Source organism: Oxyura jamaicensis, chromosome 26 (genome assembly GCF_011077185.1).
Source record: "Oxyura jamaicensis isolate SHBP4307 breed ruddy duck chromosome 26, BPBGC_Ojam_1.0, whole genome shotgun sequence".
NCBI classification, from domain to species: Eukaryota; Metazoa; Chordata; class Aves; order Anseriformes; family Anatidae; genus Oxyura; species Oxyura jamaicensis.
The window spans coordinates 2,486,629-2,514,334 of record NC_048918.1 but is presented as its reverse complement, the minus strand read 5'-3'; the positions used below and the strand labels follow the sequence as shown (position 1 = coordinate 2,514,334).

The following is a 27,706-nucleotide window of genomic DNA, read 5'->3' as shown; positions in this document are numbered from 1 at the left end:
TCTGTATGTAGCAAAATTTGTCTAAGTGTTCCTGAGAAGTAGAACACAAAAATAACTCGCCTGGTAATCCTTAAAATTTCCATTTCTTGCAGCAAAGAGAAGATTCTCTATGAGGAAGATATGCTGAAGTCCATGGAGATGGAGGAAGAGAACAAGGACTCTAGCAGTTCTAGCTCTGAAGAAGAGGAAGAAGCTGAAGAAGATGAAGTTTCAGAATCAGATGCTGAAAAGGAGTCAGGTAAGAGGTGGTATATAGTTTTGGATATAACAATTAGCCGAGCAATAACAGGAGTTTGGGTTGAGAACTGCTTTTTTATTTTTATTTTTTGCTTAGTTAAGACATCCTGAAAGTCTTACTTCAAGTGCATACACGTAGCATATGGAGCACTCTATAGCTAGTGTATGAAAAAAGCTTATCTAAAAGCTAACGTTGACACCAGCATAATTTTTTTTTCAGAAAAAATGTTGTGGATAATATTTTAATTTTTACTTCCAGCTCACTTGAACTTACGATAACACATTGTTCATAGGTTGGTTTTAAATAGTACTTTTTTTTTTTTCTTGTTGGCCATTTTCAGATGAGCACTTCAGCTGCTGCAAGATGGTAGAAAAGCAGTGGAACATGTAGGAAGTTAATAGCCTGTTGTATTTTGGATCAGAGAGCTGAAATGAAGGGCTGATGATGTTCTATATAATTATAGAGATGAGGAACTTTTTTTCTGGTGGTGATGTATCATAATTGCAGAACATAGTGGAAAATAGGAATTAAGTACATCAGGTGACATTAGCCTTTGCATTATAGCATATTGCTGGCATCTTGCTGCTTTTCAGTCTCGCTCTTTTTTCCATAGTTTTTCAGGTTTCCTTAATGAGTTTAAATAACATAGACGTGCAGCGTAGAAAGCTTAAATAAAGATATTTAATTTCACGGTAAGCCAAGACTTGCTTGTGTTTAATACTTCCACAGAGAGAGATGGATCTTCAGATACGATGTGTTTAATGGTGAAACTACTTCTAACATCGGCTTACTTGGCCGGTATCCCAGTAATAAATAAATCCTTGTAGAGAGGTGTAGTTTAAAGTTTTGTCCTGATTCTTGTATCAGTAAAATTGTCACCTTTGTTCCAATGTTATGAATTAAAATTATTAGCGCAGTATGAGAGGTGTTGAGAATCCAGGCTGATCTTTACAAAGCTGGTAGCTACAAAAGCTGTTTGGGTATGAAGGTAACATGGTGAAATCATGTTTGGCTTGTAAATCGAGCAAATGTAGTGGAGAAGTCAGTGGTAGAAAAAGGTGTTTATTAGAAGTCACATTTATTTGCTTCATAAATCAGCATTTCACTAGGCAACAACCTTTTAAAGCAATGTGCCAATTCTTGTAAACATAGTAGGAACTTGACCAAAACACCTCTAAAATGTGTGTAGCTACAAGAAGTGGAGCCACGTGGTGTTTAGTTGATTCGGGAACAGCACGGAGTACTTCAGTATGGGAAGTGCTACAGCACTTACCATTAAATTTTATAGAAAGCCAAAGCAGGTCTTTTTATTGAGTTAATTCACTGAGCAAAGCATGTCATACCGATCTATTTCAACCTACTCAGGTTAAATAAAAATAAAAAACTACTAAAGTAATGCTAAAAGATCAGGCTGTGTTACCTGTGCTGTCCTTTCCAAGAGAGATTATTGGCTCCTTGGAGAACTTTCAATCAAAATTGAAATTACACTGTAATCTTCCCAGATCTGTAATTAAAATGAATATAAACTCGTGCAAGTGGATGTGGATGTAGTTGTCATCTGTCGTATTTGTGAAGGGGGTGCACATTTTTGGTACTCTTCTTAAAACAAGACTGGGATTACATCAACCCATATGTTATTGAGCAGAAAACAGCTCCAAAGATAAGTAGAGATAGAAATAGCTTTTCATAGCAAATTATAAATGTCGCAGTATTACTGGAGTTTCAAACACAATCTTAAGAGCAATTATACTTTTTTTTTCCTGCCAGACATTTTAATTAATTATGCATGTTTAAATGGGAAATTCAGGAGGTACATTTATGAAAATGTGAAAGTGACTTCCTTGTTCCTCTAAATACATCTTTTATTTTTTCCTGAGATGTAATGTTTACATACATAGCTTTGTAATTCTGAGCAGGATTATTGACCTAAAGTGTTCGAAGTGCAAACAAACAAAAAGGCATCTCAGTGTTGAAAGTGAGCTTTTTAAACCAAGAAGTTATTAACTCCTTTTCTACATGAGCACTGGACGGGACAAAGTAGAAGCTGGCAGTATAACGCAGGAGTTTAGCTTGCAGCATGATTAGGGGAACGTCCAATCTCAATAAACTTGCAGGGTTTGCAAAGTCAATGGAAGGTTAAGAAACGTGAAGAGTTGAGCAGTAAAACTGCTGGCGTGCCTCAGAGTAGCCTGTTTCTTACAGTCTGTGACATCCTTCAAACAAGAGAAGCTAAGTGCATTAATACCATTTTACTCATCTCGAGGACAGTTAACAATTTGGTGCTAGGATGTTTATAAACAAGGAAACGTATGAAATTCTGGGCTAGTACCTCGTACAGCAGGTAATTACTGTGAATTGAAGCAAACCAGGGAAGACTGGAATTCCCTGGCACGTTTTGGAAGGACTTGTATGGAAAATTAGAGAACTAAATCCTCAGTCTTGCCAACTTCATTCTGGGGAGATTGAACTGATCTTGACCTGTTTCCCTTTGACTGGTGTTCATAACGTTTATCGATGACATTCTAGAAAAATAAAATGGGGGGGTCCTGTGCTAAAGAACGATGCTGTGCTCATCCAGTCCCTCACTGTGATGTGCGGGGAACTTCTGCCCGTCCTTCTTCGGCAGTTGACTCCTTTCAGTCACATTGCTCACGGTTAGCTCTTTCCAACCTGTCATTACCCCTTAGGCTCATGCCCTTGCAATTAGGTTTGACCTTAAAAGCTGACCCCAAGCTTCCAGAGCAGGGTTACAGTCAGCGTCCAGCCCAGCCTGTAAAGCCTGCTGACTGCCAGCTCTGTTCTCCCCTTCCTGCAGACCTGGGGATTCTCATGTATTTTACAGGCTTTGGTCTTAGGAAGCCAGCAAATAGCAAGGATGCAGGGGTTTTGTTTTGGTTTGTTTTGTCTCTGTATTCATCTTCGTGGCCAAGGTCTGCAAGGAAAAATGAGAAACCTTCTGCTCTTTAGGGTGTTAGGCTGGAGAAATGAAATCCGCGGTATAGAGGATGCTGGTAGAAGTTCACGAGACCTTCCAGGGGGAGATGCATCCTTCTTGGTGCATCCTTAATCCTGGAACTGTCAGTCCTGCTAACTGCCTGCTACTTTTAGTGTTTCTCTTAGCTTGCTCTTAGTGATTGCCGAGCTCCAAGGTGCCACCCTCACAGATGCTCCACACCAAACTGCTTTTTATATGTAATAGGAGATTTGTGGGTGCCACATCCCTGGAAGTGCTCAAGGCCAGGCAGGATGGGGCTTTGGGCAACCTGACCTGCTGGGAGGTGCCCCTGCCCATGGCAGGGGCGTTAGAACTGGATGATCATTAAGGTCCCTTCCAACCCAAACCTGTGATTCTGTGACTTTTATTCACTGCACCTTCCTCAGCTGCTTAACACAGTTTGGGTGATTACACTTAATTTGACTTTGTTTTTTCAAAACCACAACTGTGAGAGGGACTCATTGCTGGGAGAGGAAAACGTTCCCTTGTTGGTGTGGGGACAGTTCCCAGGCGTGCTGTGTCCTGGAGCTCTGTGCACTTCTGCCAATTGAACCTATTGCTTGAGACAGTCTCTGGTTACTTTTCCTTCGGTAAAGCCAGGTGGGTGTTCTTATGTCACCCTTGCTGCCTAGGTAAGAAAAAAGAAAAAACAATACTGGATGATGCCAATTGTCGAACAAGGAGGGAGCCAGCTGTGAGCTCTGATGGGGGTTGTTTAGCTGGCACTGGGCCCCGTTAATGACTTTTGTCAGGAATCAGTCCTAGCTTCATGGAGAAAAATGCATGTCATAGAAAAAGGCAGGACGTGCTTGCGCTGGTGGGCAGAATTTCCTAACTGCACTAGAACTGTGAAACAGAACCCACCACCAGGCCTGCCTGGGGGACACGTGCTGTAACGCCTACTCACGTACCGCAGTAGCAATGGCACGTTCTGCTTTTCTTCCTGAGTCTCACAAGGGAAGAAGAAAAGTCCCGGAGGGAACAAAACTGTGGGTAAAGTCTGTCTGTCCTCCTTAAGGTGCTCCCTGCAAAGATTTTCTTATCTGGGGGTGAAGCACAAAAGGTTTGCTTGGCAAATATATCCATCTGGTGACTGTGGAAATATTACTTAGTGAGGTTTATTATTTATTTCCTTGCAGAAAGGCTTGTTTGGCTTTGGCACTGACATCATCTTTATGATCTAAGGCATGCTGAGGTCACAGCAACTCTGAACTTGAGTTTATGCTTGTAAAGAAGGGCCTTGGAAAGTGCAATACTGAAACATTTGGTTTCTCTTCTTGTTTAAAATTATAGAAAGGAAGGAAGAGTCCTTTGCCAACCACTCCAGCCATGAAACCAGGCCTAGCATCTCTGAGCAAATACCACCACCAGAGCCCAACTCCTTCACTGCATCTGCCAGAAGAGTAAGTGAATTTGGAATCGATGGGGATTTGAAGAGTGCTTGAAAGCAGTCAGCTTTGCTGGGAGATAGATGCTCTGAAGCTGACTTCCAGAGGAGCAGCGAGACTTGAACTTAGGAAAGCCCAGTAGTATGCACTTTGAATACAGATGCTGTGTTAACAACAGTATGGGACTAGTGCAAAGAAGGATGTCGGTATGATACAATGCCTCTTCCAGCCTCTTACCCTCCAGAACAAATTGCTGTGTCCACAAGAGAAACCTTGCTTACCACAAGTGCTTTGTGCTGCTGTCAGTTCCGAGATAGCCGATGCCAATCTCTTACCGGCAGATCTTTCACCAAAGGCTGCTTCCTGCTGATGTATCAGCAGTGAATTTGGCATCATCATCTCAAGTGTCTCTAACTTGCCAAACTCAGTTTATTCAGTGGCATGATGTTACAGCCCAGTAAGCAGAGAGGATAAAGTTTGCATCTGACTAGATAGCTGGGCTCTGAAAGCTCTTCAAATGTGAAGGAGAGTTACTGACATCTCACCTGAATTCTCCAGCTCTCGTGTCACTCAGCTAGGTGGCACTAGGAGGCTCTGTGTTTGGCTGAGGACGGGTATCTTACGGTTCTGGTTTGGTTTGTTGCACCAGAATATGGAGGGCAGCTATGCAGTGCAGGCACTGTGGAAAGATTGAAGTCCTAAGATGCATGCCAGAGGGAAAATGTTTCTTGCTTAATCTTATTTATTTATTTATTTTTACTTCTTTCATGCTATTAAGTCTAATTTCTTGTCCAAATTAAATAAAATATTGCTCCTCTGTGCATTGTTCAGCTCAGGCTTACTTAGTAGGGGAAATACTAAAGGGTGCTGGGAAGTGGCTGCAGTAGCTTAGAAAAAAACACGGCTAAAATTCTGCAGCGATAGTATTGTCTTTGCAGTCTTGGTAAATGACTTTGAGGGCCAGAAGTCCCAAGTTGATGTATTCAGGATTATGTCAGATGTTTTGTGATGCCTAGAACATAGTATAGTAATGTTTCTATCAGCTTTGACCAAAAGGCTGTCTACACCAGTATCCTGTCCTTGACACCAATCATCAAGATACCAGAGAAGGTGGGAGAATTTAGCTGGACTTCTTTCCCACTTCTGCAGTTTGCATTTCAGGGACTCGCTGAGCCTGCAGTATTATTTGTGTTTGGTACCCCTGGTTGTACTTCTCCTCTGTGAATTTGTCCGGTCACCATTTGCGTGCCCATAACACTTGGGATCCTATATCATCCAGTGGCAAAGGATTGACTGTGTATTACACAGAGCTTCCTGCACCTGTTTTTTTGAGCTTGCCACATGTCAGTTTTAATTGCTGTCCCTCGTTCCTTTATGGGAAGGAACAATGAATAATTGATCCCTATTCGCCCTTCTGTGTGCCACTTAGGATTTTGCTGGTCACATCTCAGCCTGAAGACTCCTCATATACTGGATCATTCCTCATAGAAAAGTGCTTTCGCTCTACTCGTTCTTGTTGCCTTTCCCATGGCAGGGGTTAGATGATCTTTAAGGTCCCTTCCAACCCAAACCTTTCTATGATTCTCTAAATCTTCCCCCTTCTTCTGTACTGCTGCTGAGCTGTGGAGTCCAGCACTGTGCATGGTATCAAAGATGTGATTGTACAATAACACAGCTATGATGGTGTTGTTTTGTATTCTGTTCCTTTCCAATGACTCCTAATTTATTTATTTTTCTACACAAGTTCATCCTTGTCTTTGTAGAAGCACCTGTTGTGGTCCCAGGCTCCATTCCTGAGTGGCAGTAGGCATCTTTTTGTAAGGCCTGATGACTATAGCTAAAGTTGTGCATTTAAACAGTTTCGTATCTGAGGAACAAGAAGTGCCTCATGGAACAAAATGCACAAAGGTCCGTTCTGTCTGTCTGGAAGGTGTGGTTGCCTGACCGTAGAAAGATTTCAGTTAAAGGGGCTTCTGCAAGCCTGTAGTCCAACCTCTTGCTCAAAGCACAGGCAGTTTCGAGCCTCCATCAGGTTGCTTTGCTCTACAGGAGTTGAGCTGAGTTCTGGAAGCTCTGTGAGGTTGGAGGTTCCCCACCTCTCTGGCTCCCCGTCCCAGTGCAGCATCACTCCTGAGGGGAGGTTATGTCCTCCTTCACACTGAAGTGAGGGTTCACTCAGAAGCCTGGTTCTATATCCTCTGTAACCCTCACCTCCCCGCCCCAAGTAGCAGAGCAATTAAACCCTTTCTTAGCCATCTCCTTTCCATGCTAAACGAGCCTGTTTCCCTCAGCCTCTCCCTTTGTGCTGTGTGTGCCAGCTCCCTGGTTATCTTAACGGCCTCTGCTGGGCTCTCACCAGTTTGATCTGTGTAGGGGGTTTACTTGCACCTAGTCCCAAAAGACTTGATTGCTTTTGGGGTTTTCTGCCTTTAGGAAGGAAGAGTTATTTAGTAAATGAGTTCTAATAAAAGCTTCATTGTTCCTTATATTCTTTCTGCAAAGCTGGCAGAGGGTGTTGTGTTAGGCAAGGAGAGCTGCGCAATGACACGAGATTTACTTCATCATCTGTCCTTGGGGATGAGGGCACTACAGCAGTGTGCAACCCTGTGAGTTCATCTTGAGCTATGTCATGTAATGAAAGCTAAGCAGGAAGTCAAAGCGGCTCCATTTTACATTTTCAAGTGTAGCCCAGCGAGAAGTGTGGCTTGTTGAAACACTTCCAGATCTTAAATTGTGCCTTGCCGTTCTTTTTTTCCAAATGTCCCCTTTTCTCCTTTGCAGTTCAGTTGGCTCAACAAGTCAGATGAGCAGAAGGACGAGTCACCTTCATCGTGGCGGCTGGGTCTACGGAAGACTGGCAGCCACAACATGTTGAGTGAAGTTGCTGCTACTCGTGAGGCTCAGAGAGATAAGACTTCTATCTATCGTTCTTCATCAAGTCCTCGGATATCTGCGTTATTAGACAACAAAGAAAAGGTTTGGCTCATCTTCAGCAACGATGTTTTCGTGTATCCCAGTTGAGCAGAGTTTATCCCATCACAGCTGTCCTTGCACAACAGGGGTTCAGCGCTCCTTTGACCTACTCCCTGCTCAATTTGAAGTGGGCTGCCAGTCTGGCATGGCGCATTCTTTACCAGAAGATACCTAATCTGGACAACAGAACATATCTGCCGTAGAAATTCCCCTTCACCATAATCGAAATGGATTCCTCCTATACCTGTTAGCTGTATTTGTGAATCCCATTCCATGAACTCACTAGCTGTAACCGAGCTGCCCATCTATAAGTACTTTAATTAGAAGCTGCTTTTATTCACTAACATGCTGTTCTGCAAATCATGTTCAAAACTGATACTTTTATGCTGACATACGCCTTGCCCAAGAAAATGCCGTAAAGCAGTTGTCCCTAGACAAAAGTGTGCTTTTGTAGTCAAAGAAATTTGCTTGTGAATTTATTTCTCACTGTATGTCCTGTAAATTTAACAGATTTACAGTTGAATTACTTTTTGCTTCATCAGGATAAAGACAACAAGAGCTATCTTGCCACAATAGCCCCCAGAAGACTAAGCAGTGCCAGTGATTTAGAAGAAAAAGAAAACAGGTGAGACTGAACTTAAGGCTCAGCTTCAATCTTGTAGACAGTTCCTCTGAAATACCTTTTTGTGTATTAATGCTTCGTATTTTTTTCTCAGCCCTGACTGCACAGGTAATGACAATATTTGGAGATCTCTCTGCTCTGTAACAGTCCTAGTACCTTGTCTTTCATTTAGGTGAGCAGGACACTGGATAAGTTTCTCCATCCCTATATTCCTACGTATACAGTCTCCCTCTGGGAAACTGGTTTTCTGCCTGCTTTGTCATTTTATGTGTAAGTGCCTGACTTTGTAACTGGCACCTACACTTGTACTTCTGCCACTTGCTCAATGGTTGCCTTCAGTCCCTGTTGTTGATATCGCTGTCACTTTTTGATTCACTGGAGTTTGTGAACTCTCTCATGGGCAGAACTGTTTCCATTGCAGGGACTGCTTCTACAGGATTTGTTTGTAGTTGCCTCTGAACAGAACCAGATTGGCAATGAGATAAATATCTAGTATATCAAGACATGGTAGGATTGCTTATCTCTGCAAACAGCTTCTCGTGGTTTGGAATAAAAATTGCCCTGGCCTTGTTTCTAGACAGTTCCACAGTAGTGATAGAAAGGCACAAACAGAAAAGTTACTGTGAGCTGTAACTGTTGTGAAAAAGTCACAGGAGATGACCACCATGAGAGAGCTTCACAGTTTGAGATTCTTTTGCTGGAACCTCCCTGCTGTGTTCTTGCTTAATCTCAGCTAGCCACGGCGATTTGGACTGCAGCAGACAACTTGTGTTTAACTGACTGATAAGCCTGAGCGGTTTTGGCAGTGGCTTGAATTGAGTGGCATATCCAGCTGACTGCTGCTAAGTGTCCTTTGCTCTATAAAGCAGAGTGAGGAGGATTGGACTGCATGAACAGATGGTGCCCAGATGTACTTTGTAGTACAGATTTTTCCCAATACTCCTGCATTTCAAAACAGCTGAGTAGCACTTTGTGGAACCCAGAGATGTCTGAAAGGGCATCAGGACAGATACTGCAATTGAAAAATGAAAAATAATCGTGGGCTGACAAGTGTTACGTTATAGGGTTACGGTCCTGTCCAAAACCAGAGCAGAATATTGCTAAAGCGTGAATTAGGAGAAGGAGCCCTGATTTCAGATAAATATGATAAATACAACTACTAATAATTTATTCATAGATTGTCAAGTAGTTTTACATACTGCCAAATATTTGTCTGTTTGCTACTGCTAAGTATAGCAAAGGATTTTTCATACTGAGTTGTTTTGACTTCTGTCATTGCCTGGAACCTTGGATAATAAATAATTTCACTGCAGTTGCAATACCTGTCCATTTGTTCAATGCTGTTTGACACAAGGCAAGAATAGAATATCAGAAAGAATATCAAGTGATGTTATTTAATATTTTACATTACTTCTATGGACAGCCTAAATTTCAATTGCAACTTTTCTGACTAGTAAAGGATCTTGTTCCTCTTTATGCAAACATCACATCATCTTGTGCTTCTTAAATAATGCAGCTGGTAATCACAGGTACTGATGTGGAGGCCAGCAGAAGCGTTTCAAAGAGATGTCACCTCCGAACAGTAGTGTTTCTGTGTGTAAGGGAAGGATTTGTGTTGTGGAACTGTCAAAGACTGGAAGTTTTTCTACAGAACCCTTGTGGTCTCTCCTGCATTAGAGAATCAGCCGTTAACATTGTGCGGAGTGGCTCTTACACCCGGCAGCCGTGGAGGGATGAATCCAAGGGAAACGAAGCTCCCCATTCTGGTGCTCCTACTACCTACGTATCTACATACTTGAAAAGGTATGTCCAATTCTTTTAATAGGTTCCCAGCAGTCAGCCCTACTGTTAGCATGCCTCCCAGACTTCAACCTTTCGCCTTCTGCTCACTGCATGAGTGTAATTGGCCTTGAAACCCTCTTCTGAAAGCAGGAACTGAAAATTAAGATTTGTCACCATTTGTCATGCTAAATGGTCTTCTTATAGACTGTGCTTTTGTTGACTTATAAATTGTTGTACTGACTTTAAATGCTCTTCTTCACGTAATGCAAATGGAAAATGTTTTTTCTCAGTTTTATGTTAGTATTATGGTTAGACAATAAAAGGGAAATTGATCATAAAAAGAGAATAAAGTAATTACAGTCTGAAATCAGTGTTCAAATAACTATTAACAGGTAAGTTGTAGCTTAGCAGATTTTGATTTTCATTAGTATGTGTTTATGGCATCAAGACTATCAGAAAAATGGCAGTGTTCTTATGCATGACTTATGACACTTGTTAAAGAGCATGACTGATGTGTCCCATCATTTACTTGTGCAGTGAGGAACCAGTTTCTGCACAGTGTACATGACGCTTTCTGATTGCTGGTAGCCTAGCCAAGCAGAATCAGAAAAGCAATGCTGTACGTAACTTCTATAATCGTTGGTATCTTTTACCTCTCTGGAAGGCAGAGGCTTAGTTTCCTAGAAGTACAAGGGAATGGCCATCTCTGCATGAGGTGAATGAATGGCCTCTGGTAGGGCAGATAATGCATTACTGAGCTTTCATCCATGTGAGGAGGAGGATCAGCACTTTCTGCATGTACTGCACCATCACCTTTATTTTAGCTAGTATGGAAACCATCAAAGCAGCATGTGTCATGGTGCAAAGCCATTTGTGCTTAAGGAAAAGGGCAGAAATGTTTCAAGGTTTTAGATTCCTTCACCAAATTCTAGACCCTGAAATAAATAACTGTCCCAAAGATTGAATGATTGCTTGAGACTTGGGAAGAGGCGTGTTTTTTGTGTTCTAATACTCACGCTGGTGGAGGTAAGTTCTGTTCTAGGCTATGTCTGTCCAATTGCTGGGCACATACAGGCCCATTTCCACAAAAGGTGAAACAGATCGCCACTTCGAGCAGTAGACTCTTCCTGATCTGCTGATCCATTGCAGTGACTTCACATCTATCCTGGGACATGATGACAGGCCAACCTCCATAGCTCTCTCAAAAGGCAGTCCGACAAGCAGCAGCTGATTACACTGGAAAACTTTTGCCTCCTGCAGCTGGCATGCCTTACTGTTTTCCCTAGCATGAGAGACAGTCCAGTCAATACCACCACTAAAAGGGTTGTTGAAATTTTTACAAACATTGACTATCTGTCTCATCTAGTCCAGAACCAGATGTAATATTACACTCACGTAGTTGTACCGTATCTCCTTGGTTAGGCCATACAGAGACCAGCTCAGGTTTTGGCTGGCAGTGGTGTTTTGCTAATAAAAATATCCTGTCACAAAGGCTGAACTCTGGCCTTTTCTAGGAGAGTGCTGTATTAGAAGCAATTACAGAGAATAACTTTGCCAGCTGAGGAATAAAGGGTAGGGATATGTGCGCTTTCTACAGTTTTGTATGATTTTACAAACAACAAAACCATGATCAATTTGCCCTCCATCTCCTAATGCTTTCTGTAGAAGAGCGCAGGGAAATTAAACATGATTGTATTGAACCGCTGATTTCTCCAGCCTTGTGCATCAGCCTGTAAGATGAGAAAGGGAACCTGCTGCTGGTTACGGATAAGCTCTTTGTCACCGGAGTTTTGTTAGCATTCGGAAAACACAACTCCAAAGGGTAAAAGCTCATCCTAAGAGAGAAAGAATTAAAGTGAACATGACATGCTTGTATGTCACTGACAGGACAACTACTGTGCATCTGCATCTCCCCTTCACCTTAGCATTTAACTAAACTCCATAAAGATAGCTAGTTGCATTCTGCAAGCACTTTTATGACCCCCCAAACAAAGAGTAAACAACAGTAACAGCATCTTAAGATGCAGAAAATGGCTTTTCTGCTAAATGGGGACAAAATAGCTTGCGTTAACTTTGCAAATGCACTTCAGCTCTAGTTGAAGTAAATGTTAAACCTCTTTCTCTAATGGTAGTGATTGTCATTCATTCTGCTTTGTCTCTGGGTGTACCACTAGCGGAAAAAAAATCACACAACCCTCTTCTGGCAACCTGTTCTCCATTTTAGTGCATGTTGGCCTTTGAACAGCCAGTTCACGTCGGCTCTGTGTAAAGTATTTGGAGGAGAACTGGTGAGCAGATTGAACTAATTCAGCATCCTTCCTTTGACATCAGCCATAAGAGATGCCTCACACCAAAATGAAATCACCTTTTCAGTTTTCTTCTTTTTACATATTTGCAGATACTCCTTACTATTTCTGTTGACATAAAATCCATCACAGCAAGCCAGCCCAACCGTCCAGACTCTAGGAGGCAGCCCAGACCCCATCAGCAGCTCGTTTTGAAGACCAAGTCACAAAAGCTAGAGTAACTTAAGAGCAGCCTTCCCCTCTACCCTTGCTTTCAACAATCATTAATTTCGGAGCTAGGGGTCATGCTTAGGCCGTGGTTCTTACTAGTGTCCACTGTGACCCACTTCCTTAAGCAAATCCCATTTTGCTCTCTGCAACACCCCATGGCAGAATATTTAATTAAAAAATACATATTTGGGGCCAACATTTTTTTTAGTGAATGGAGGCCTTTTAAGGTTTTGAAGGTTTTAAAGATTTTTTTAAATTCCACTTGCCTTAGCTGCTTCCAGAAGTATTCTTTTTCCTGATTTGAAATGTTGCTTTCCATTTCATTGCTCATTCCCTCATGGCTATGTTATGGTGTTATGTTAGAGAACGAATAGCAGTGTGTCGGTGCCTTTATTTCTAATGTTGGATTCTTTAGCATAAATTCATAATCCTCCTTTTTACAGATTTATATGAACACAGCTGTTAATTAACAAGATTTTCCAGCTTACCTTTTTCTTGCAATTTTCTGGTCCTGTTCACATCAAATGTGAGCAATTGAATAAATGCCTCGGAAGCCTCCCCAAACCGTGCAGTGCCACCCGTGCCCCGTGATGGGGTTGGGAGGTGAATTCCCATGGAGCTGGCAATGCCTTGGCTCCCTTCTTGTGAGCAGGAATGAGTGAGTGATGCCCCAGCACCACCTTTCCCTGCCACCCGGGGCCTGTGCATGTAGGAGCTGGCCCCATGCCATCACCGGGCTCTTCTCCTCCATTCCCTCTTCTTCCCATCTCTGCTCTCCAGGCACATGGTGCTCCTTCCATCCTGTCATCTCCCCTTTTCAGCCGCTACCTGTTTGCTTCTGAAGCACTTGTCAGGTCTCTATGAATAACCCTCCCACCTCTTCCCTGACCGAGTTCCTTGTCTCTTTTGCAGCCACCCCTCGCGCCGCAGCCTCTCTGCCTTGGGTTCTCCTGGGATGGTGCCACATTGACCCCGCTCCCCGCAGGGTTGCCTCCAGCTTTTCCCAGCCTTCTCCTCTTGTCCGTTCCCCTGCTGCATGCTCCGCTGCAGTCATCGTCCCAGTACACCAGGCCCTGATTTCTCCCCCTCATTTCTGCAACTCGACGGCTGCTTGCTCTGCACGCCCACGCCAGCCAGGTTTAGCTCCCTGCTCTTACCCTCCTCCCAGCCCATCTCCAAGGCTTCGCCTTTTCTTCTGGTGCAGAGAGCCAAGAAGGAGAGGCATTTTCTTCCAAAATGATTTCCTGCTCCTGCATGCTCCGGGCTGGGGCTGGCTTTCCAGAGGAAGTGTTGTTTAGAGCCCAGTGGGGGTTGCTACCTGGTGACAGTAATTTGCTTGTTCCTTTGGGACCTGGATCTGACAAGCAGCCATCACATGAAGAGCCCAGATGTAATGCTCCTCCCCATGGAGGTCTTCCAGGATGCTCCAGTCTCTCCTTTGGCTGTCTAGGGACCAGCTGCTTGTTCTGGGCTGGCCGGGCTCCTTGGCATATAAAACTCATTTGCAAATTGAGTGCCTAAGTGAATCGGACGGGTTCCTTCCTCTGACCTGTCCTTGGCTGTTGTCCTGCCCCTTTCAAGTTCTATTTCAGCCTCAGGCTGCTCTCTGACTCTCGCTGTCGTGGTACCTTCCAGTTCCCTGGCTTTCCCACAAACATGCAGTTTTTTGTCCTGGTCTGCTTTTCCTCTAGGTCAACTTTTATTCCCAATGTATTTTGTCAACCGCTTTCCTCCATGTGTGCTTGCATGAGAGTCGTTAGGATGCAGGAGGTGAGACGCAGCCTTCCTAGCCTTTGATCCTGCAGACAGCCCAGTCTGACCAGTAGCAGCCAGGAATACCAGTTGCTGGGTGTGTCAGGTGTGACCGGATCCTAGATGATGCACTCAACAAGCAGCCTGGCTGTATATGGGGCTGTGGCACATGCACCGCGGAGGTTTTCTCAGCTTTTATTAAGTCTGTTTTTAGAGGTGTGCGACTTATCCCACTTAGGGAGGATTTTTTCCGGGTATATCCTCGTGGGAGAGCCCTTCTCCTGTTCTCCAAAGCATGAGCACTTAGAGCATTTCAGCAGTAACGGTTTTAAGGGTTTTGCACTAAAATGGCAAAACGTGTATTTTCCTTGCTCATTCTTGAATGTTTTTGGATGGTTTCGGTAGCGATTTTCCAGGAACACAGAGTTTGTGCCAAACGTGCCTTAAAGAAAATTAGAGCTTCAACCCTTCATCTGTGCCAAAGCTTCTAGCCACTGAAAACAGGTTCTTAGAACTGGAAGTACTGGGCATCTTGAGGAGGTGAGGCAGCCAGACCTGCTTTTGTCACTCTCTCCTTCCCTGCTTTCAGCAACCTGATCCTTGCTCATTGTTTCTGCCTTTCCCCAGCACACAGGGGTGCTCTGGGTGCGCCGCTTCCACTGCGGTAGGATTTTTCCTTTCCCCGATCTTCACTGATTCACCTCCACGCCGTTATTCTCTCGCTGAAACTCAGCTGGGCTTATCTAAAAGGTGCTGCTCGCGCTGGCCTGCGTGTGAGTGATCTGCAGCGACTCCGGTGTACTCTAATCCCCTGGCACACACTTTGCTAAGATGTAATACTCGCCCCCTTTTCGGCTGAGAGCCCGGCTGTGGTGATGTTCTGTTGGATATTGACTGTGCTCTGAAGGACGTGATTTTGTGATGTTTTACAGTGCTTCATTTGGTAGAAGTAGTGACCTCAGCAGTCCCTACATTTCAGCCAGTCGCAATACATCTCTAGCTACCTCACCCACTACCACTGGTTCATCTACCTCCCCGAGCGCCCCGTGGCGACCTGCCTCTGCCTCTCCCACAACTCTCGGTGCGACCACTGCTGCGTCAGGCCGCCAGTATACCAGGTAACGGCTCCCAGCTGAGATAACGCTGCAGCAAATCAGCGTTTGGGTTGCAAGTTCTGAGTTCTGGAATGGATTGTGGATTGGAAATGTACTTCCACACGGGAAACCTTGATAAGAAATTCCAGAGTGGTTACGTTGGACGGTTTCGGTAGCGTGTATGCACCAGGAAGCAGTTCACAGCCCGTATGTGACCTCAGGTTCTTCACTCGCTGGAGTGGTCGGCTGAGCACTCTTAACGCCCTGGTACGATCACAAGGGGCTGCTCCGGCCGCTCTCGGGTGTTCACTGTACGTGTCTTGGCGTTCATTCCTTCTGCCTGCTCACCAGTTACATTTTCTAATCATTTTTGCTGCGAACAGGGATGTGAAGACTAACTATGAATTCCTCTCGCTTATTCTTCTACAAGATTTTAAAATCTCATTTTCTTCTGTGCTGTTCCCTTCAAAAACACGAGCGCAGAACAAGGAGAAGGAGCTGTCAGTGTTCCCTGCAGGTGGCTGGTCTCGGTTAGCAGTTGAGTTCACTTGCTTTGCTTTCCGTTATGTCTTCTCTATTTCAGAGCCCCTTTCAGGCTACAAACTGATTCCGCTGTAGAGAAAAGTACAGAGGGCCTCTCTGCTAGCACCCCCCTAGGTGTAATCACAAACCGTGCTGTGCTCGGCTCTGCTAACGGTATTGCCAATGCCGGTGCTGCCTCCGCTACAGGAAAGGACTTCTCAGCTGAGGAAGCCAGGGAGCGCAGAAGGTTAGTGAGCAGAGTGCCGTGCGTTTCGTTCCTCCTCTGTGCCCAGATCTCCCGTGGTGGCAGCGGGGGGGTGGAAGAGCTGTTTCTCAGGCACTGCGCGAAGTCCCAGGCTGCTGCCCCTGCTCCATGCTGAGGTTTTGAACTGAGTCATCACTGGGTTGAAGGTTAAATTTAGTTTTGTGATTTGTCCTTTCAGCGTGCCTCAGCGTTTTTCTTCAGCAGTCGTCTCTGCTGCCGATCTCAGTCCCTACGGCCTCTGTGTATAGGGGGACAGAAGCACAGTAGCCACTTGGAGTAGGCTCTGTAACACAAAGCCCCTCCTAAAAGAGCTTTGGACTGAGATGCGTTCAGAGAAAAATACATCCCTCTGGTTCTTAGGTCAGTTTGCACGTGCCCCCATGGAGACTTCTGCTGCCCAAGTCCCCCCCTGTTGTTTGCTGGGGGGGCAACAGATCCTCCTGGAGCATGTAGGTGTGTGACACGGGAGGAGATGGACTGCCCCCCAGCAGCATTCAGTTCTTGCTGTTGACTATAAACCAAGACTTAAGACAGAGAGAGAAGCCTGGCACGTTCAGCCAAGGCTGTTCTAGCAGTACCAGCAGTTTGGATTAATCTGAATCCGGCGGTATGTCCTACAGTATGATGGTACAAGGACAGACCGAGGGAGCTGGGGTTGTTCATCCTGGAGAAGAGAAGACTCTGGGGTGACCTTGTAAAAGGTCTTCCAGTACCTTAAGGGGGCCTACGAGAAAGCAGGAGAGGGACTCTTTGGCAGGGGGTGCAGTGATGGGACAAGGGGTAATGGCTTTAAACTAAAAGAGGGGAGGTTTAGATTAGATATTAGGAAGAAATTCTTTACTCTGAGGGTGGTGAGGCACTGGAAAAGGCTGCCCAGAGAAGCTATGGATGTGTTCAGGGCCGGGCTGGATGGAGTTGGCACATGGCAGGGGGTTGGAATTAGGTGATCTTTAAGGTCCCTTCCCACCCAAGCCATTCTACGGTTCTGTGATTTTAAGACTGGGAAAATAGAAACCTGGCATAGCTGGTACTCCTTTTAAAGGAAATTCACCTTGTGCATTTAAGTACGGAGCATATGATATGATCCATATTTATTCCTGCAAACAGGTAAACTTTTGCAAGATCTGTCCCTTCTGATGGCATGGATGAAATGGTAATAAATAAAGCGCAGTGATGAGCTGTGTATTTCTGATCAGCAGCCAGTTCACGGAGTGTTTCCAGTAACTAGATTCTTCTGAACTAAAATAATAACTTCTCCTTGAAATACAGACTGTCCTGAGTGCGGAGATAATGCTCTGTACTCTGACATATTTTAAATGGCCTCGAGCCAAAGGATGTGAAAAGCAATAATGGAAATTATCAGCTTGTAAAGATAAAGATGGTGGAGCTCCGAAGTGCCATGTAATCTGCAGGCAGCCCCGTGACCTCGCTGGTGGAGGGAGGGCATGCCTGCTGCATGCTTCACCTGCAACGGATCCAAGAAAGCAAGCCAGCCTGTGCTATTTGGAAAATACCCAGACTTGTGAGGTTGCTCAGGCTTTTTTTTCTTCTTTCTAGAGCTAGCTCAGGTAGTGCTTTGAAGGTATTGCAGGGGTTCTCTATGAACCACGTTCATCAGCTCTGTATGCGGGGAAGTAATCTGAAATAGCTACTGCAGGGTGACTTCTGTGTCTGTAAGGACACTTAGAGTCACGGCTAGGAGTGCCTCTGCAGGCTCCTTGTCATTCTGCTAGGGTCAGTTGGCTTGGTGTCATTTGCAGTTGAATTGAGATGAGCTGCCAAAGATACTCCTGGTGCAAAGAGAGATTGTGCAAGAGGACAGAGTGCGCATTGTGCTTTCAGCTCACACTCCAGACAATTTCACAGCAGTATCTCTGTTTTGGCAAGCACAGAATAAAGTTGCGGAAGCTTTAGATTCTTCCCAGGAGAAGTGGTCTCCACAAAGCCCACCGGAGTCTTGGCACTGTCTCCAGGCAGGGAGCTCGACTGTGACAGTACTTGCAAATGCCAAAAAGATCATCTATTAATATCACTGCGTCGGCATTTATTGCCGAATCAGGTTCTATAAATAATACAGGAGATCTGTTTGTCTCCTGCATTTTTATTAGCGAGCCATCTCTTGTGAATTATGTAAATGCAAAGGGATCAACACCAGAAAATTCCTCCCACCTTCAGTCGATGCTCTGAAGCTACCGAGGGAGAAAACACAGCAGTGATGCGTTGTGCTTATGGGTGGAGGAAGCCTCATTAGTGGGTGGGTGTTCTACCAGCAGGATACACCGACGGGGCCGCTGCCTGCACGTGGTGAACTAGGAAACATGGACCTAGGGGAACAGGAGAGGTCACCTAAATGGGAAAAGCTCATTTTGGAAGGAGGCCAACTTCAGCAAAATAAAATAAGAAAGGAAAATGGCAAACAGTTGTCAGGGAAGCACTGTGTGCATTTCGGCTCCTGCCGGCAGCTGTTGCAGGAGCATTTGGTCTGCTTCAGTGTTTCCAAAGCTCCGGCTTTCTCTTAGCAACAAAAACACAAACAAGCTTATCATCTAATATTAGATCACAGCGATGGCTCTGAAGTTGTAGCCTTAAATTATCTGGGCGAAGCCAAAAGGTTAGAGCAGAAGATTGTGTTAGGTCTGGGGAGGAACGAGGAGCAAAGGGCTCGGGAGTGCAGTTGTGCATCCTCTGCCAGCCAGCAGCTCTCGCCCAGGCCCACGGCAGCATTTCTTCCCTGTCTTCTACCTGCTGCACGTGTCGGCTGGCCAAATTGGTCAGCAAACGCTCCGGTGGCTGGAAAATAGCGTGAATCACAGCCGTGTATTTACGGAGGGGAGGGAAGAACAAAAAAGCAAAGAAGGCAGCCCAGCTCGGAGGAATGTAGCGCGGTCTGTGTGCCTGCACTGGCCGTGGCGAAGTGCTGCCTGCTGCTAGGGCCATATGGCTGGGACAGGCGGCCAGGCTGCTGCCGTGCGTATTTACAGGTACCCAGCTGCACGTTCAGCCTCCCTCCGTTCTGCTGCAGCACTGCGGAGCGCCGACACCGAGGGGCTGGAAACGTGCCATCCTCCAGAATCAATATTTTTGCCAGTCGATTTCTCCTCTTCTTTTTCTGGGGGAGTTTCGGAGCCAGCGATGAGCATTGCTGCTGGGCCGTTCTGATGATCTCCTGCCAGCGCCAAGCTGTCTCGCATTGCAAATGCGTTTGTCCAGCTGAACTCTGAGCAACGCCGGCTCTGAGGGCGAGTTACAGGCGCGGGGGTGCTGCGCATCCCGGCTCCATCCCGTCTCACGTGGATCCTGTTCCCCCCCGGTGCAAAGCCGCCGTCCTTTTGGTTTCAGCTCGGTGCAAGCAGGTGTGGGGATTTGAGGGGGGTCCAGCTGGCTGCAGCCCACTGCCTTTATCCGCCTTTATCCGAGATGACAGCGGCCTCTAGTGCCGCCGACAGCTCCCTCGCAGAGTTCACCGCGATCGTGCCCTGCAGTTTGAGCACCGCGCTGCGTGGCCGCGTCTCCCCTGGGAGCCCTGCGCATGGAGGCGAGGTGGCTGGGGGTCACACCGAGCTGGGACGTGACTTGTGGCACTGAAAGGAAGGTCTTATGGTCTCTGCGAAGCTTTTCAGGGTCTGAAAAACCGCTCCAGATCCCAGGGCAGAACGGAAAGGCCGCCACGCGTCTCGTGGGCAGCACCTCTGTGCGGGGAGATGAGCTTTCCCCAAGAGCTTCCAAAGACAGGTCCTGAGTCTGTGCTCTCCGTTGTGTAACCGATTTAAAAGGACGTTCTTCAGCTTGAAGTCATGCCTGGTTTTGTCAGATTTAGGAATTTAATTTGTCCTTCCTCTTTTTTTTCCCCCACCCGCTTTGTTTACACGATTGCATTTTGCAGTCGGGTGTTCTTCCTGCTCCGCAGGAAGGTTCCAGCAGGTAGTACTTGCTGTCAGGCCAGCTGCTGGAGACAGGAAACACATTTTTTTTTCCTGCCTTATTTTTTTAATGTATTCTGCCCAATTTTTCAGATAAATCAAGAAGGAAGAGCGAGGTGGGCTAGTTTTCCTAGGGCCCTGGGGCTGGCGGCCGTGCTCAGCCCGGCATCTTGCCCTCTAAAGCTTCCCACGGAAATTTTTGCAGGTGAAGAACGTTCACTGACACGCAAGGTAAATGTGCCTGGCAAATACTTCTTTTCTGCTTCGATCCCAAGAGGAATTCATTCTTCGTCCCTTCATTCTGAGGATCCAGCTGCTAATTATAGTAGCATATATTAATAATATACTAATAACTGAATCCTCCTCCACCAGTACTATTAGATGAACAAGTTTTGGCAAGTCCTTTTACCTCGTGATTCTTGTCCTGTCCAAATTCAGAACATGACTCCTCCGGGCTGAGCGCAGATGCCTGATACCTCCGTTAACCCGTATCATTTAACCAAAAACCATGAAATCTTAGAGAGAAACCACGCAAGTTGCAATCAGGGGGTGTTTAAATGTCACCGGAGGGGAACTGGTGGCCGAAGCTGCCTTGCCGCCACCTCGTTGTTGTTGGCAGTGGTGGCTGACCCCGTAATCCTTGTCGCTGAGCGGTTTTACTTCTCTTGGGAAGGCCACGGGGGAGCAACACGTGGGGACGCCCGCGCCAGGCACCGTGGCAGGGGAAGGGACAGCTCCCCATCCTGCTGCCCCGCGGACAAGAAGAAGTTAAAAGGTCTCGTGAAGAAGCGAGCAATCATCTGGCACCTGCTGTTGAAAGCGTTTTATCGGCCGTGCTTTTTGCGGTTAATCTCTTTCAGATAAAGTTGTCCTGTTTTTAAAAGGCTGCTGGCCGAATGACGTGGGAGGGCAGGAATTCTTCAGGCCATCGGGTTTTCCATGTTGGGACCAGGCGAGGTTGCTCCTGCTATATCAGAAATCGGGCTGCATTTTTATTTGGAAAAAGGTCGAGGTGTGGGATGGGGGTCACTGCTGCTGAGCCCTGCTTCCTGTAAGGAGGGCCAGCAGGTGTGCTGCTGCGTGCTCAGCTGCCCGCTGCCTTTTTCCAGCGCTCAGGGGAAGGAAGGGGGGGGGGGGGGTATTTTGGGATTTGCTTGGGGCGGAGGAGCCCAGGCTGTAGGCTGGCCTGCTAACTCCAAGCGGGAATATATGCGAGAGCCTCCAGGAATGGTCAAGGAAACGAAGCAGGCACTGCTTGAGCTAACCGATGTAAAAGACCTGCAGCCTGACAGCATGGAGCAAGCAGAAGGTAAAACTGCCTTTCCCCTCCCTGCCTACATTCCGAATCTGCTCGCGATTCCTCTTTACTTACTAATCATAACCTGGATGTCCAGAGCAGGGGCATTTACTAACTTAAACATCTTCCTGTACTTTTCAGTGTCCAAAAACGTCCGTTAAACTAAAGAATCTACCTGAAATATTCGTAGAGGTGCTGCATGAGTGTGCAGCTGTGAGCTGGTTTAGCACAGAATCAGCTCTTCTGTTAATCTCTTTGCTCCACAGCACCGACCCGTGGATGCTACAGGTGGAGAAGCAAAGGAAGCCAGGTAGTGACCCAGGGACTTTTATAGAAAAAGTTTCTGAGCAAACTTAATAAATCTGCTGTCCCTGGGAACAGCAGACTCATGAAATTGAACCAAAGCCTCTGGCAACTCTAAGAAATTGCAATCTTAGCTCGGTAGGAAATGGAAATCTGTTCTACATTATTAATACTCGGTGATGTTTGCTGTAATTCAGATGGGGCTGATTCATTGTTTGTATCCCCTGGACCTACTCGGGCAGCTGTTCAGTGCCTTCTCCCACGAGGTGGCAGTCGAAGGCTGTGCAGCCCTGTCTGCCAAGTGAGCATTTTTCCTAAGGTTTATGTAGTTCAGTAGCTGAATCCTCCTTATTGCCATCAAGTTCGTCGGTTTTTTTTAGCTGCAAAAGGTAATTTCCCAGAGATTCAGGCTTCTGTCCAGTGAGTTTTATTCAAGATTTTCCTGCCTTGTCTGTAAGCCAGCTTTTGGGGAAGCTGCTATAGGTCTGCTAGAGGTTGTTTAAATGTCAGATCGTGTTACCTATCTGACTTGCTGCCTTCTTGATAATGAGAGAGAAATACTGAGGGAGGCAGAGCACTTGCATCTTTGTCTGCGTTTCGTTCATCAGCTGGCAGGAGATGGAGTTTCATCCCGCTCCATTTCATGCAGCAATTTTTTTTTAAAGCGAAGATTCAGCCTCTGAGGACTGCAGACACCAGCGCACCTTGTGCTGTGACGCAGTGATAAACTGCTCAGTGTTGTATTGGCACCCGATGCCCTGTGCTGAACACGAACCAATTTCAAAGTATTCCAGCCTGGAAAGCTTTGCACTTAGGACAATTACAACTAATGAAGTCAATGACTAAAGCAAAGTTCAGGAGAGAAAATGTGCTGCTGGCTGGCAGCTTTGTTTGCAGAAGTCTTTGCTTCTGTCTTACAGAAAAAAAAAAAATCCTGGGTTATTGTTGTTGTTAAACGTTTTCCCTTTTTGTAGAAGAGCTGGAACAGCCTGGGGTCGCAGCCCGGCAGGCACTCCCCGGACGAGGTGGTCAGTTCGAGGAGCGTGGTCGCCGTGCCGTTTGTTACCATTTCACCACGATGTCAAGTGAAATTAATTAATGCAAGGGGATAACACTGATCATCTAAAAGCTTCCAGGCCAAGCGCTGTCTCCCTCAGCTCCAGACCGCGGCTCCTCCCAACTCAGTAGGTTACAGGGCTGCTGCCTTCCCGTTCTCACAAAGCACAACCCGAGCACCTGGGCAGGGAGCAGCAGGACCCATTCCCCCCTCGGTCCGTGGTTGGAGCACTTCTCACTTCGTGTCGCAGCAGTCCGGCCTGTAGGGGACTGGCGTTGAGCTAGCTGCCGTGGGAATGCAGCAGGAGAGGAGCAGCTCAGCTTTCCGAAGAGCATGGGAGGAGATGAACACGGGCAGACGGGACACACGCAGCCGCTGTATGGTGGGAAGTGTTCCTAGAGCATCAGCTGCCATACGTGTAACCTCAAACCATTGTAAACATCGCATCACAGTGTGAGTTTTGAGGAAGGATAAAGGATACTTGTTGTTTTGATTAGCAAGTGGCAAAGATCACAAGGCTCTTAATCTCTCGGATCAGCACCTGAATGTGTTGAGCACAGCAAAGCTGTTGCAAATAGAGAATTTCATCTTGTGCTTGTTAACCTGCTAATCTTACTGTAAAGAGATGATTGAAATGCAGGCCTTTAAACTTCCACGAGCTGAAAATTCACAGTCCAGATTGAAACACAATGACAGTTCACAACAGCCAGGGCTAGCATGAGGGAGAAAAGCAGAGGCCTGAAAATGGGGAGTACGCAGGCGAGCCTTTTCAAGCCAGCTGTGAAACGCTTTTAAGAGTGTGCTCTTGAAATCTCGTTATCCTTTTGTCCTCGGCTTATTAAATGACTCAGCATTGTCTGGCTGTCTCTCCCCTCGTTCCCAGCTCCAACATTTTCAGTCTGACATGTCATCCTCCTCTCCTGCCCGTTGCATGGTCTCGTTAAATTATGGTCAGACGACTTTTTCTTCGCGGCAGCTTCTCTAACGAGTATTTTCAGTTGCTGTGGGCTGATGCACGGAACAAGTTAGCGCAGGGATGAATCCAGGGGAGAACAGAAACCTGTTGCTTGGTTGTGAGTGCAGGAAGGTGTCTCTTCTGACTGTTCCCGTGTAACTGTCAGTGCCTGATCTGCTGCTGCATACATACTTCATTAGCCAACCTAAGAAATTGTATTTTGGGAGCTGCTGTCAGCATTGCTTCCTGCAAAGCTCGCTCTTGCTGCTCTTCCCTCCCCCGGCTTATGGATGGTTTCTTAGCTAGTGGCAAGTTTCCAGCTGGTGGGATTGCATTGCTGGGATGCTGTACTTTTCCAATTGTTTCCAGGGGAACTGTATCAGTTCTTAAGGCTTTTGCCGGGCTTTTTTCTCCCTTTTTTCATTATACCTACATATATATCTGTGTTATAAGGAGTTTTGACTCTACTGCAGTGTTTAGAGCAGCGATCTTGTGCTCTTGAGAAAAGCGACTTCAGCCTCTAGAGTCTGAATGACTGCACGGCCATCCCTGTGCCGAGCGAGCTGTTTGCCTGCAGGAAGCCAAAGCTGTGCCGGCGCCTCCTGCCCGCGTTATCCCGAGCTGGAGGAACCAAAAGTCTTCAAAAGGCTTCTGCGAACACGGTGACTGTGGCTTCCAGTGATTGTGGTTAGTGAGCGTAGCACAGAGGTGCTCCCAGAGTAGAAAAAAGAGGATTTGGACTGAGGAGAGGAGTCAGAGGGGCAGTGGAGAGCTCACTCCACCATCTCATCTGTAACACCAGCATCAGGCGTGGCCCCGGTTCTTGTCACGAGCGCTTCAGGTTAGAAGTGCTTGAAAGAGTTTGGGACCCAAAGAAAGGAGAGCTGTGTTGTGATGAGATTAGCAGAAGCCTTCATGATTCATGGCGAAATTCATCATCATCTTGTTACCTGTGCACCAGTTAACAGGGGTCGTTCTTGCCCTGTGCTTGGGAGGGGTTTCTCTCCACAGCACGATCTTATTTTCTCTGGCACAGGTTCTCCTACAGAGCCCCTCAAATTCCTGGCTTACCAGCTTGTGGATCCAGGCTTACTTTTGCCCCGTTTGGAATCTCCCCTTCTATCAGCATTTTACTGCTCCTGCTATTGGCGTGAGGTGGTGATGAGCAATTTGGGATCAACGCTTGTGTGGCAGTGTCCTCGTTAAAAGAGTTAACAGTGAAAATTGGTGTTTCCTTGAAAACGGAAAAAATGAAATGGAAGCCAGAGTGGTCATTCAGTTCCCAGCTCATTTCTTGCTAATGCACGAACCAAAAGCTCGTAGCTGCCTGGTGGCAGCAGCACACGCTCGGCTCTGTCTGTGGGAACTATAAACTTCTGCAGTCTTTTTGCAGCCTCTCACGTACGCATCTCCAACAATTTATATTCTGCTGCTTGTTCTCGCAACCGAAACTCTGAGAAAACGTTTCTCAGAGAAAGCTTAGCGCAAGGAGATGCGGTGCACGGGGTCGCTTCGTTAAAGATCTGCATGGACCGTGTGATGTTTGCTGGAGTTAATAGGATGCCGTAGATACTGCACTTCATTAAGCAGTGTGTTTCTTGAGATAATTAAAAACTCTGTGGATTGTTTACAGACTGCTTTTGCTGTTTGTTGCCTTCAGCTTGCTGCGATCTGCAGTTTTTCTGCTTTGGAGAGCAGTGTATTGCTCTCCCTCTGCCATTTAGCCCAGCCTTGCTTTCTGGCTGCATCAGATTTTGCTGTCTCCTTTCAGTGAAATTCTTCTCTTTGCTCCTTCCCTCCCATTTAGCATGCTCCAGTAGCCTAAAATTCAGCTGGTAAGCGAAGTAAAGCTTCACCCAGATTTGTAAAACCTCTTTACCTCCTGATGCCAGCACCACCACCCCCCAGAAAAGGAAACAAAAAAATCCCCCAATTAGAGCAAAACTGCGGCTGACTTGCCAGCAGGTGTGGTGCCTGTGTTTGCATGCGAGATGATTACAGCACAGCCGCCTTCCTTCGTCGCCAGGAAAAGGCAGGAGCTGCTTACTCCGAGAAATCGGCGGTGTCCCTGTGCAGTGGCTCTGCTGATTTGTATCAGAACAGTCGTTTACCTCAGACTTTGGGTGAGCTCCAGGCTTTGGGGAATTGTGTAAATGGAAACCAAAAGTTGGTCATGGATAAAGGCTGCAGCCTGAGCTGTGCTGTCTGACTTGCAAAATGTGCTGGAGCTTAAGTCACTGTTACAGGTTAGGCATTTAAAATTGCTCATGTTGCTTTTCAAATATTCCTATTTTTCTACAAATTCTGGAAGAACAGAGAAAAAGGTCTGGGAGAACGAAGGGATAAGAGACAAAACGTTTATTCTCTCCCTGTATTCTTGCTGTGTCCATACACTCGGCCTCCTTTACACAAAGCTGTAGCTGAACACTGAAGAAGGGAAACCCTGCAGCAGCCTCGCTGTGCTCCTGATAGGCACACCACGCCTTGTCTTCAGCAGCTGGTGCTGAGCTGCTCTCCACAGATTTTCCTAACCTTCTTTTTGATCTGTTTGGAAAATCTGCCTTGTCCTCTCCTGCATCCTGTGGCAATGAGTTTGGTCTCTTTTGTGCTGCGTGCAGAAGTACTTCAGCTGCTCGAAGCACGACCTCGTGGTGCTCACACGTACCGGGAGCGTTCCTGAACAAACACGATGTGGCTCTCTGCATACATCGTATGAGCTGAATTCCTCTCCATGCACAGGCAGCTCTCACCTTTCATCCTCTTGCTCCCTGATGCACGTATGGAGCTGCTGCGCTCCTGCCCTGTCAACGAGAACTGCTGAATCCTGAAATCCTCCACGGCACGAGGTGCAAGTTCTGCTGATTCAGAGCTGCTGCAGCGCACTGGCCGCCTGACTTAGCCACAGCTTTACTTGCTTTATACCCTGCAGGATTTTTTTTTTACTACTGCTCTGAACTTAACTTGCAGTATATTTTACAAATGCGTTCCTCCCGTAGGTGGCTTATTACTTCGGGATGCTGTGCTAATAGCAGCCATTCTGCTTGTGTCAAAAGCTGCAGGAAGTGCTTATTGTTCCCTTCATGTGCCATTGCCTGGGTAGCCCACATGCACAGCATAAAGGGGAGCAAAAGAGAACTTCTCGTCTGCAAAATTGGGAGTTGCAGAGCTTCCGCGCACCAAATGGCAGGTTTTTTTGTTCGTGAAACAGCGAATTCTTGGGAGGCAATCATCTCTCTGAATTTTAGGCACTTCCAGTGTTGGCATATCCATCACAGCTAGCGTTTCTGTCTGGATAATCAATGGGAAGAAATGAGCTCCTCTGCAATGCATTCACGTGATCTGTGCTGGAGGCTCTTTCTGAAGGTGATGAATTGCACCCTGGAAGTGCAGTTCAGTGAGTCTGGCCAGCTCGGATGTAGACATCTCCATCGTAGCCACCTCCCAGAGGATGATTCATCTCCTCTGGAAGTCTGCAGAGCCGGCGTCTCCAGCACAGATGATCCTTCACGCTCTCCTTATACTCTGGAAACCTGGGCAGGACACTCAGGGGAGTTCAGGGCACAGTTTACCGGGTTGAAAGCACCCAGTTTTAGATGAGAAGACTTTGTTATGTCTGCCCCTTTGAGGTGTAAGGTACCCCGTGGAAGTACCTCCAGGTAATCAGAGCATCCCCCGTTACGTGGTGCGAGTTTCTCCCCTCAGCCGCGGAGGTCAGCGTGCGTTCGACTGCCAGCCGTGAGCTAGCTGAAATCAGTGCTAAGCACGCGATCATGAAGAGATGGATAAAAGCTGTGGGGGGAACGATTTCAGAATGATCCACCCTCCGGGGTTCGCTGGTTTTTTGTCGTAGTGCAGCAAAGTCAGTAATCTTCCTAATAAATGACTGGATCAGACGAAAAACCTGTTCAGCCCATTTCTTTATAGGTAGAAGTGCTCTGTAGTGAGGAAGCCAGGAAAAGAATCCAAGGAAAAATTAACTCCTTGATAGGTCTTCATCCCTCTCCTGGCTAATGACTCTCTGAACTGA

General features: G+C 46.4%; 1 protein-coding gene across 13 annotated transcripts in view; it reads left to right on the top strand.

Moving 5' to 3' along the window:
- PPP1R12B (protein phosphatase 1 regulatory subunit 12B) overlaps window positions 1–27,706 on the top strand; it is a 116,073-nt gene that overhangs the window by 43,156 nt on the left and 45,211 nt on the right. For 10 of the 13 annotated variants that reach the window (XM_035347306.1, XM_035347315.1, XM_035347312.1 and 7 more), the window contains exons 8-14: window positions 93–238; window positions 4,527–4,636; window positions 7,403–7,597; window positions 8,137–8,219; window positions 9,894–10,019; window positions 15,199–15,384; window positions 15,944–16,129. In XM_035347306.1, the coding sequence (XP_035203197.1) occupies window positions 93–238; window positions 4,527–4,636; window positions 7,403–7,597; window positions 8,137–8,219; window positions 9,894–10,019; window positions 15,199–15,384; window positions 15,944–16,129 (1,032 nt within the window). The remainder of the gene's footprint in view (window positions 1–92; window positions 239–4,526; window positions 4,637–7,402; window positions 7,598–8,136; window positions 8,220–9,893; window positions 10,020–15,198; window positions 15,385–15,943; window positions 16,130–27,706) is intronic. The other 3 variants (XM_035347316.1, XM_035347319.1, XM_035347317.1) reach the window with 2 other exon arrangements.